Here is a 12,471-nt window from a genome sequence, read left to right on the forward strand (position 1 = left end):
ATAATTTTGGGGTCCCTTTGGGGTATAGCCATCCCTCAGTAAATTAAAAACAAAACATGGAAGCCACAAGCCACTTTATTTTCTTACCTCTGGATGTCTTGCCTTTGCAGCAGGTCTCCATTTAATGGATTTTCATCTTGAGCATGGTCCTGCATAACAGAGCGAGTAGAAGATAGAGAAGGAATGAACATATGATTTCACATCTGAAAATACTGCCCTGAAACTACAGGTTTGCTAATACTAAAATCAGGAAATAGTCTTCCTCTGTGTTGGCTGCAGTCGTTTTCAAAACGGACATAAGAACTCCTATTAAGAATTTAACTTAAAAATGCTTAGATCACCTACTCATATGAAAGCATTGCTCAGACATCACCATACTTAAAAAACAAAAGAAAACACCACACCAACCCCAAATAACCCAAAATCCAGTAGCTTAGCTCTAAGAAGTTGTCATTCTTTGAAAAGCAAAAATTGAGAGGTTTTCATCTTCCATTTAAAAAAAGTTATCAGTCTTTTCTTGTTCCTTCTCTGCCCAAATATATAAAGACTTTTAAATTGAAATGTTTCAGTAAACATTTATTTCTACAAGTTACTTTTATGACAGAACAGTTTATCCCTTGAGTCTGCCAGACTGCTTTAAATTGTGCATACAAACAGCCTCACTGAGGTTAGCAGGACATTGGGCTCACTTTGTTAGCAGTGTTTGCATCAGATCCTCACCTGTGATGAGCTCCCATTCATATCCCTGCTCTTCACGTTCTCTTCCTACTACCATTCCCTCTAGCCAAAGTTGTTATGAATTTAACACTTGTTACTGTGGCTTCACCATGGCCTAGATGCCTTTCAAGCAAATTGTCAACATAACGTACACACTGCATCAACTACCATGCAAAACCCAAATAAGAGTATCTAAAAACAGAAAAAAAGTATACTTGCCTAAGGTAGAACACATTTGAAAATACTGACTAATGTAATTAAAAACAGTAATAACAAAAGTACTAGCTGGGCTTGAAACAATGCTGACTTATCATTGCCCATTGATCACATTTCCCTGTATTTCATCTGGCAATTTTTCCTCCTCCTCAAGACTTTCCCACCACGACTCATTAGATTCAATTTCTTAGTTAAAAGGAGAAAAACAAAAAACAAAAAACCCAAACCCATAGTTTTTCTGTATTACCCCACATTTGAAAACTTGGTACCTTTTTATTTCCTATATTGAGCAGTTACCAGAATCAAGATGAAATTATATTTAAAAAGAAAAAAAAAGAAAAAAGGTGGTTTTTATATTTGTTCTTCACAACCAAAGCTGCTGGTCTAAGCGTTATTTCAACAGTGTCATGCCCAGTATTCCTTACAGATAGTATTTTAGTTTGTTCTTTCTAGCAGCATTCACAATACAATCTGCAATCTTCAGTTATTTATGTAGCTGTTACTCTATTCTATAGCGCTATCTGAAGATACAAAAATTGTATAGAAGTTACAGCGTGCCATCAGAATTTACAAGTTACTGAAAAATACTTAACATATTTCCAGAGAGAGGTGAAAACAAACGTTAACAGAACGCCTCCCACGTTCCAGGTAATGTGCTTTATCCCCACCTAGTGGAAAAAGCACAGACTAAACCTGAGGCAGACAACTGCTGCACATAGGCCTGTCCCTGTAAGCTGGGAGAGTGGCAAGAGAGCAGCAGGTCTGTAGAGACACATTCAGAGTCCTGGAGACAGACACTGCATCTTTTATCAGGTAAAGCAGTAAGCAAACACTAGACATTTTTTAAAAAACGTAATCCATTTTATTTCTATTAACGTATCTTAATTTCCTTTTTGAGATCCTAAGTACATCTACATTACACAGTGAGTCCCTCACAACAGACCCTTGCCCCAGAATGTCCCAGAATGGCAGGGAAGAGCACTAAAAGAGGTATAGCAAGATTCTGGAAACCTTGTTACAAAAAAACACTTTCCTGACAAGGTTCATGCAATTACCCTCCTGGGCTAGAGCTCCTTGAGGTTCATGATAGCTTTTAAAACAACAGAATGCTTATATTAAAACAAACCCAAACAAACCCAAATAAACCACACCTTGCCCAAACTTTTTAACAAGTCCAGTCCAAGACAAATCGCCGTACAGAACACTTCAATCTGATCAGCTACTTAGAAGAAATTGTAAAGCTTTATTTTCTGTTGTTACATGGACAATGACTGGGAAATCTCACCTATGTAAGTGTGCTACTTCCAGAAGCAACCCAGCCTATGACAGTATGTAAGTTTAATTTTACTAGGATGTTCATCTTTCCCTCAATTACAGATGTTATATCCCTTTGTTTACCCTTTATTTTGCTGGAACAAGGGATTTAAAGCTATGCTGTAACAGACAAATCTATTAATACAAAAATTCCTTAAAAATAAAGGTACCTTCTGCTTGGATTTTTGCAACTCCATTCTGAGACTGTTGCACTCTTGCCTGAGCTTTTCTAGATCCTGTTCCAGACTATGCACTTTCAGGTCACTGCTCAGCTTCTCTATTTCCCATCTGGACTGAGTACAACTCAGATTTTTCATCACTGTAAGAAGACAAGCAAGACAATCAGATTTCAATCTCAGGTCAAGAAATTTAACTCAATATTTGAGGTTTGTTTTAACCACCCCGTGCCCTAAAAAATAATTGCCCTGTACAGAAACTGCAGTCTTATGACGGAGAAATACTAACACTGGTAAAGCTCTTGGCAGAGAATTAGTATCTATTCTGAGTTTAAAGCAGGGAGCCCTACCCTTCCAAGAACACACTGGAGGTTTCACACGCAGAAAAAGGAAGTAATAGCATAAATGGCACTGGAAATACAAAAATCTGTTAAAGGCAAACGCGCATGGTAGAGACACCAACTTGTTACACACTCTGAAAACACGAGCCTTTTCCTCCCTCAGATTTACATCCCTACAGAATTTCCCCTAAGTTTTCCTCAAGTTTAATATAAAGTTCCAAAGAGAACTACAAAATCAAAACAAAAGGGTAGAATCTAGAGATTATGCAAGTCTTCTTAGACAGAATACATTCATGTGGTGTCCGTTAAGAATCAACCTAAGACCACCCTAGCATCAAATCAGTAGGAGGCAGCTACTCGAACAGCAAGAAAAGAAAGAACACGACAGGAAGACAACCCCCAAGTCTTCAGATGCATGGCACGCTCACCTTCAAATTGAACGATTTAAACAAATTTAAGCTACAGTGATTTTCTTAAACACGGTACTGAGAGGCCACTCATGAGAAAAGTTGATTACTAAATAAGGCTTCAAATTGCCACATTCTCAGAGGTCTATTTATGAACTCTGCACTTCTTACCTCCTTAAACCATCGTGTCCTCAACAATGATACATTACTACATGTGGTTTGTTCTTCTAGGTTTAAAACTCGTGCAACTGAAGTAGTGCATTAGATGCTTGAGGTCCTCTTGGACAGTAATCCAATTCAAGCTCAGCAATACTTTTCAGCACCCTTCAAATGACTGCATTCGTACAGAATCTGAAGTCCAGTCTGCATCTCTAACTTTATACAGATGGCACTTTCTTCTTCTCTTTTCTTGTAACAGTACGTTAATTTTTTTTCTTCCATAGTGTTTTGTTTTACCTATCATCTATCTACACAGCACTCTTCACAATGGCAGTAACAGAAGCCGGGTTTGGGCTTTTGGAATTACCAGAGTACACATTTTGCTTCTTTTTTTGCTCTTTCCACACAGGCTGTCTACAACCAGCATCCTTCTACCTTTCCTCACTCCCTAACCCTTTAAATAGCTGTTGTCCACTGTCCATTGCAGCTATTGCCATGCAACATCCTCTTGTACCTGTCAGATCTCATCAGTGAAACAAAGCAATATGCTAGATCATCTGTAGGTACAAGAGAGAGCAGCATCAACTGGATAGTGCTTGATACTTTGGTCCCACCTCACCCTAAGGAAAAGGTGGTGGGGTCCAGAGATGGACACGACTAGCCTGTAAACTGTCAGGTTGTGCATATTTCTCAAATTATTCAATAGTCTACAGTAGTAAAACAGGATAGCCTCAGACCTCTATCATGGAGCTTCTCCATCTAGGATAGTAAAATGTGCCTGCCACCATTTACAAGAATGAACACAAACACAAGCTCCAGGTACCTCTCTCCAGTGCACTCCTGCCTCACCTACCCACTGCATAGGGTTAAAGCTCTTCATGCCCCAAGATCATACTATAACCACTAAGACTAGGCAACCTATGTTCAGATGAAGTAACCAAATGCATACCTTGCTGAGTTTCCACTTCGGTTCTTAGCTGTAACAACTCTACTTCTTTAGACTGCAACTGCTCGTTCAAGGTTTTAAAGGATTCTGCACTTTCTTTCACCTATTTTCAAGGGGGGAAGCCATTTGTGAAGCTTTTTTCTAACATATCTGACAATTCAATTAAAAAAAAAAAACAAAAACAAAAACAAACAACCAAAACCAAACCAACAAACCAACTCACAAGCAACAAAATAAAGAAACTTTTTTTAGCATTAGCCTAGCCCAGTAATAAAACTTATTCCTATGTGAAGTATCATTATGTACTTTAAAAATCTAAAGGAACTATAAAACAAACACCACAGATGTTCATCAAATAAAATTAACTCTCCAGTGAACGTTTACCAGCTAGGCAGTACTCGGATACGAGGGACGTCAGGCAGTGCTGTAAAAGGCATGCCTACCACTTTATCCAGCTTGCTCTTCAGGTTGTCCCGGTCTATGCAGGCCTCCCGGTAGGCGTGGTACGCCCGGTTCACCTGCTGGCGCCCCACCGCGCTGCTCTCCTCCTCCCGCCGCCAGCCCAGCACCTGCCAGCGCAACAAACCGTTCTGTGGTGGACTGAGAACTGGGAAACCTTCACACTGCAGCAGCAGTCTGCAACATTACACTAACGGATTCTTTTTTTAATTTAGAAAATAAATCAATAATTATATTGCTACAGACCACAATTTTTTACAGAAGTGCAACAAAAGCTGCCTATAAATTCTGCAGTCTCTAACCATGCTTGCTCGCTCGCTTACTGCTATGGGCATGTAAAAACCATGTACAAGTCATGATTACTCACACTGACAAACCCTTAATCATATTTTTTTCAGGCTCTGAAGATGTACAAATTGCTTTCTGGAAAAAGTTTTAAGCATATAAAGGCACAGAAAATTAAGAGGAAAATGAACATAATATTTTTAATGGCTCATAATTTAAACAAACTTTTTTCAGTGTATTTATGTGAGAACAGCCAAAGCAGAATTATTTTACAAATAACTAACTTCCAGGTCACCACCATCTTACGGCCTGCTAAAGCAAGAGACATGCAAGGGAGAACAAGCACTATCAACTAGATGGTCAAAAAGAGAGAAGCAGAGTTAAAATATATTCAGTACTGCTAATCAGACAGTAAGAAGAGAAGTCTTACCTCAAAGTTTTTCTGTCCATATAGAAAGCTCTTGTTTTGACTAAAGACTGCATTATCCTTTTAATTCTGTTTATCCTGCACACTTGCTTTAAATTGTTGAGGGATTTAAACACATTTAATGTACCTAATGTAGACACTAGTGACAGATTTATGTATTTTTTCTTAAAAATTAAGAGCTGTGCAAAGAAATTACAAAAATTAAAGAGGTGACAGTTATGTATCTGACAGTTATCAGAGAAGACAGTTATGTTCAGTATATATATTCTGATATTTAATATCTCCTCTTTTAGGTACTCACTCAAAAGAAAGCATGGGAAAGCAAGCCATAAAGATAGGAAGCTTATGCCCTTTAGCTTTTTTTCTATTGATCCTCAAAGTATGTGTACTACATTTAAAGTTTTGTCCTTTACATTTTCCTCCCCTAAATAAAGCCATTCAGATAGAACATATACCTTATCAAACTTTCTGAAGTTTCTAGGAACTTTGAAATTTAAAAATCAAAAGGGCTAACTCCCCATGTATTTTTTTTAATCTTACAGGTGTACTGGTAATTAACAAAGGCTGAATGTTAGTTCTGTTACTTAACAGTCTGGGCCTTCTCAATGGCCCTCGCTCATAGAAACATATATAGTATTCACACACTAAATGAAAAGTTTTCTCTATGGAAAACAAAGTATCTTCAAGACAATAAAGCTGAACAAGGCGAAACCAAAAGACACAAGACTTTAAAAGAGATTGCCAAGGTCAAGTCCTGTTTATAGTGACTTTGAGTAACCACATAGAAGATGTTACACTTAGCATGGTTCACAGAATATTCAGTCTAGAAGTCTATTCCCATCCCCATCACCTCCCCAGGAACTTACATAAAGAAAGTGATGACAAAGTTTTGCCTTTTGACAGAAAGTCAATCCTGTCAAACTAGTTACCAAGAATTCCTGAATAAGTGTTTCAAAATTGTACTGAGTGACTCAAGCTCTTTGTTTCAATGCCACAAAATAATGCATATTTTTAAGCTTTTAAGAGTCAGCAGCACACACTTAGGACTAAGTTCTCACTTAGGATCTATCTTTCCATCTTATATTAATAAGAAAGCAATCTTTCAAAGTCAAGACCTTATGCACTACCAAGACACTCACTACAGGATGAGGGATATGCATTTAATGACAGCATTCCTTACTCAGGGAGAAAAGCCTGTGCCATGGTCAATTTTCAGCTTTCACAAACTTCACTAGACTAAAGCCATGAGAAACTGCATATAAAATAAATTCTTAGATTCCTTCATGTTTTAGAATTACTGCATCAAAAACAGAGCTGTTGGCTGGCTATGTTAGGCATTGCAGCTTCGTATTTTGTGTTTGTGACTGATAGTAGCTAGAGCTAGCCAGATACGCTTAACAAGCAGCTTGTCCTTATCATTTCAGTATCCTGAGCCCAAGAGATTTTTTTGACAGAGAACCCTGGATTCTGACCATTTATAGGCTTTGCACCTCACTATTCAACACCACCAAATCACATTTTAATAAACACCACGAAGAGGCAGATGAAATATAGTAACAATCCAATACAGCTACATGTCTTTCTGAATCAAAGCTGGTGTCTTGGCAGGGCACTACTGCACTGCATTGCACCCCATAGGTCCCAAGGAAGAATCAGAAACCCCAGTATGATATAACTAGACTACCAGAGGAACAAACTGTGTGTCACTTAATTTGCCAAAACTTTTTCACTTTGAAATTTTAAGTACATATTTGAAATACTTAACCATCTGCTCTGCTATCCAGCCAGGAGCAAAAATCAGCTGCTACAAGAAGTTGGTAAATCTATTTTTTTATTACCTTCTCCTCTAGAATTCTCACTCTTTTTTTTAAGAGAGAGTTCTCCTTCTCTGTCTCCTTTAGTCGTTTCTTGATATCTTCATACGCCGTGACAAGCGCAAAGTGTGAGGCAACAGACTCGTCCCCGCTGTAGGAGGGAACAGGAATCTCCCCGTCCCTCTTGTGAGCGCTGTCTGCTTTCTCATGGTTCAAAATACAGATGTCATCTTCTACCAGCTCCTCCATGACAGCTGCTGAAAAGACAGAGATGAGGGCAAAATTTCAAAGTCAAATTCAGCAAGAGTCTCAACTCTGAATACCTTCCAAGATAATACTGCAGGGTGTTTCTAAGTATGACAAGACTGAATAATTAGGAAATATCTTAATCTTGCCAAAAAATCTTGAAATCCATTTTACATTGAAAATACGCTGGTTAGGAAAGAAGCATCTTTCACTGTTACTGATAAAAATATTTTGGGCATGCATCAGATTTATGAACCCCCAAACTAATTTTTATTAAGGCTTAACACCATCCTACAATGTGGCTGGTACCTGAAATGCTGGGGTTTGAACCCCGAGCCCCCGAATTAAGGTTGACATATGGGTGATTCCCACAGCCCTTCATACAGAGGTGGTGAGTTTGCCTTATAGCTTCCCCCCAGGGTGCGGCCGGCCCTGCAGGGAGAGCCATAAGGGAAATGAGCCCCAGGGGTCCTGCACTGAGTTGACAAAGGTCAGGTGTCTGCTTGGGGATAAAAGCTGGGACCACTTGCAGGGAGTCAGGAGTGTCTGTCTGTGGAGTGCACTCCACAGAGCTTCCTGGCTCAGGGAAGACCTCCTGACTCTCCCTGGAGCTGGTCCCCAGTCCATTTGGACCTTTGTGAACACGGGCTGATCGGGTGAGAGTCACCAGGTGAGCACCTTTTTCTTATACATTTAACTTGGTGATCTGGCTGTTTCCCATGCCAACTATGGGCAACCTCGGGTCACTGTTTATAACACCTGTTGTGGGCTGAGTCACATCTTTTGTGGGATCGTTGGGGGTGGCGTCGATTATATACGTATATACGATTATATACGGGCTGGTTGCCTTGTTTGTAACCCCAGCGGTCATTCGTTTTTGCTTACAATACAGTCTGTGTATTGTTTTCTCTTCCTGCTGGTTGTATCATTCTTGTTGGGCCTGGTCATTGGCAGAACAGTATCCAATATCTAACTCCAAAGGAATATTGTATTAGAGTTTTTTCAAGCCAGCACCGAGCAGTAAAAGAAATTATAACTGCAAGAAATCTATTAACTGCTGTGGTTCCTGAGCACAAGTGCCAAATTCTCTTAATTCTTGAATGCAAATATTGATACTATTGAGAATAACTGATGTGATCAGCAGAACTTTGCAGGAAAAGCAGGCATCTGCTGTAGGAAAACCCACAGCCACAAATATCCCAAAATTTAAAACGGAATATTAAGATACAGTTGCATTAGTTCTTAAAGAGTAGCTGTTCTTTACCTGGTCACAAAAGAAAACATCTTGCTGAACAACAATTACAGTAATTCTTGATTGCAAATATGAGAATGAAAACATACTCAGTAATGTGACCTGCTTCAACATGTATGGAGAAAATTGGCCATAATCTGGCCATATCAGCCTAAAATGAGGCAAATCTACCTGAATGACAAATGCAAAGTGACTATTTAGATTGATGGTTTGTTACAACACACATAATTTAAGCACAGCAAAATATTCAGTAAGAAAATAGCACCTTTAAAAAACTCCATATATTTTCTTGAATTCCAGGTCTTAAGGGAAAAGCCCAACAGCATTTTCCTTAATTTTAATAGTTATCACAAACAAATTCAGAGGGTTGATTTAAAAACAAACCCTAAACAGAAAATAAAGACACAGCTCATTCTTATTTAGCTGTAAAGCTTGAGATACCTTGCGTTTGTACGTGGCACTAATAAGTGCACAGTACCCGATGACACTCCTCCAACCCTTAAAAAAACTACCGATGCTACTTCTGCCAAAAGCCTACTTTTAGTTTTAACCTTGAACAAATCCTTAGGTTCCTAATGATTAGCTAATGAACCAAAAGAAATGCTGGAATGAAAGAGATGATCATAATGAAGTCAGTTTGTATTGTAGGAAAAAAGTGACTTCAACAGAAAACTGATGTGATCAGCAGAACTTTGCAGGAAAAGCAGGCATCTGCTGTAGGAAAACCCACAGCCACAACCACTGCCTCCACTGTGTACTTGCTATTTAAATTCCAACTAGACTTCCATTTGGTTAGTGACACTGAGAGGAAAAGGGATTAACTGCCCTGGAGCTTATTATCTATGTGGTCATATTTCTCACGGAAGAGCTCCATGGGCAGCAGCGTGATGAAGAGCTGCAGTACAGCTACAGCTGAACAATGGTGCTGTTACCACATTTGTCTCAATTTGCTCCAAGCTAGTTAGACAACATGATAAAACACTATGACAGCTGGTTTATACTAAATAGACATCAATGGAGTAGCAACAGTGAAAAAAGAATAAAAAACCTCAAAACAACCACAACAAAAAAACAAACCCACAAACCAAACCTGAAGTTTGTTCAATGGTTATCTTCAGGAGGCAAATAGATGCCTTGTGTACTGCTTAATGCATTCTAACAAAACATAAGCCAGTTTCCCTTGCCTGTTGCTCTGCCTCATACTGATGAAGAAAGTCTTGCAAAAAGGGTTTGCTTCCTTTTCATTGTCAGACTAATGTCACTCCATGCACAAGGTGACCTCGACCAAAAGCAGTACACCATTCAACCTGCATTAACTGACAGAAGGAATTGCTCCTTTTGTCTTCCAAGATGCACATAACACACCAGTTTTTCCTCCCGTTTCACCAAGGGCCCTGCAAGTCTTGTCACCCATGTCATCAAATTCCAAGAGCTTGCTTTCTCAAAGCAACACATCTCTTTTCTCTGAACACTAGATTCAAATGTCATTAAAGTGTCACAGCTTATCATTATCTCTTGAAGAAAGCAGCGGATTGAGTGACCTTGTACCTAAAATACGTCTTTATCCCTACACTGTCCTACAGCTCCTGAACTCGAGCATCGTACGTTCCCTATGTCTGGCACACATCGGTTTCACCAGGAGACAGAAACACGGGGTAACAGGAGATAACCTCAGAAGATGGACCATATTTATTCTGTATTTTGCTGACTAAAATTTACTGCCTTTGGGAGCTTCCAAAAGAGCAAGAATTTCCAAACAAGACTCAGCATACATGAGTATGATTTTATAAATTCAGGTACACACTTAACCTGAGTACTCCACTAATACCTCGACTAAGAGGACTAGTTACACTAACATTTTTCTCTTGAAAGATTTCTTTTAGTCTACAGGATTATTCAGCTCTGGCTTTCTGATGCTGCTCCCGCTAAACCAGCACTGGATGCTATTTAGAAATAAACATATAATTCCATGTAATTCAAAGGGGGCTTGTAATAAATATTTTTCTAAATTTCTACACATAATGTAACAGATTCAGAAAGATCCAATATACAGATTTTGGACTAATCTTATTCCATACTTAGTGATGACAAACTGGTTACAAACAGAAGTCTACTTCTCCTGAGGCAGGTGTCCAAGTAACACACCTTCCTCTCAGCTCATTCCTTTAAACAGATCTGATGACCTAATAATTCGGAGAGGAAGTGGCAACACACCTTACACAGCCTCAAGTGAAGTAAGTGGGATATTCAGAAGGAATTGTACAATTTTAAAAATTTGCTTCAATTATTAAAAAAAAAACCTATCATGAAATATGCTTCTCAGCACTGAAAACTCAACAGCCTGTCAAGAAGGGAAAATCACCACAATATTCACACTGGATATGCTTTATTTTTCTCCTTCATTATCTCTATTAACATAAAGTACTAATATTATCCACACCCCCACATATTACAGTGCCACAACCACAAAAAAATGCACTCCTCATTTCAGTTTTCTAAGAAGCATGATTCAAATCACCATTGTCATCATGCCCAACAAAACAAAAACAAAAGACTTGAAACAGATACCACTTTCAAATAAATGGAGATATTTACATAAGCTGATACTTAAATGCCATTGAACACCAATTTGCTCAGAATTTTAAAGCATCAGATAAAGGAAATAAAAGAATAAAGTATTTACATTAAGTTTAGCATAATATCATCTCATTTTTACTGCATATTTCCAAAGTTTCAAATCTCAGTTTGCAGAACTGCACTATAGATATGTTGAAGAAAAGAAGTGCTCTGTATTGGATATGTGCCTGATGACTCAAAAGCAAGTTACACTATACACACCACTAACTGTAGTATACATTAGATGAACATGAGGAAAAAATCACATTAGAAAAATTAGAGCAGCATTGCTAAATATATCTAAATAAAGCAACACAAGCTAAAAAGAAGGGAAAAAAAAAAAAGGGAAAAAATAAAATTAAAAAACCCTCAGTTTATCTCTATGCTGCAAAAGACTTCCTAAGGTATTTCCAAATGAAAATAAAAGCAAAGTTACCTCTCCAGCAGCTGCTAAGCCCACAACAGGCCAGTAAAAGATATAAGCTCATACAAGAATAAAACCTGGCTGTTGAACAATGTAAGATCATCAGTTCTATAAAGGTCACAGTGAAATGCACCTTTCACTGAGCCTTGTTTCATAGTCAGGAAAAAGAAAAAACAAAACAAAGGAAGCATGTTCACATAAGAAGCTCTCTCATTGTATTAAAGCAATAGACAGAAATCCTTAGAAGACAAAACCTTAGAAAATGGGGCTATATCTGCAAGAAATCCCTGACTACAGCTATAGCTTTTAACAGTACTCTTTAAGCACAGGAATCAAGATCTAGTTTCTCCAGTATTGTATTAAATAAAAATATGAACTGTAAGCAACAACCAATGCAGTGCTTTCTGACACAAGAGGTGCATTAGATTATCCCATAAGTTATGACTCCTCAAATCTGGCAGCTCCAGCATGGCTGGCAGGATGGCTCACCGAGTCCAACCATGGACCTCTGCCTGGGTTTTATTCTGTCTGGCTTCTCCAGTGCAAAGCTACACTTGCACACACTGCTGAAAGTGCCCCAGAGCTGTCACTCTGAAGCACCTGAGTGAATTTTGATCTCTCTGGAGTTGCAATTAATGAAATACTCTGTAGTAGAGTAACCATTTAAGTAAA

General features: G+C 38.5%; 1 protein-coding gene across 1 annotated transcript; it reads right to left on the reverse strand.

Moving 5' to 3' along the window:
* Positions 1-87: 87 nt before the first annotated feature.
* AZI2 (5-azacytidine induced 2) lies at positions 88-7,510 on the reverse strand (the record flags this gene model as incomplete). The annotated part of the gene is made up of 5 exons (XM_008947248.1): positions 7,286-7,510; positions 4,720-4,845; positions 4,280-4,379; positions 2,418-2,566; positions 88-149 (listed from the first exon to the last, which is right to left on the reverse strand). Coding segments are annotated over exons 1-5 (662 nt in total), but the record flags the coding sequence as incomplete, so codon positions are not given.
* Between the last annotated feature and the right edge of the window lie 4,961 nt (positions 7,511-12,471).

This window comes from Merops nubicus, unplaced genomic scaffold (assembly GCF_000691845.1).
Source record: "Merops nubicus isolate BGI_N331 unplaced genomic scaffold, ASM69184v1 scaffold14579, whole genome shotgun sequence".
Classification (NCBI taxonomy): domain Eukaryota; kingdom Metazoa; phylum Chordata; class Aves; order Coraciiformes; family Meropidae; genus Merops; species Merops nubicus.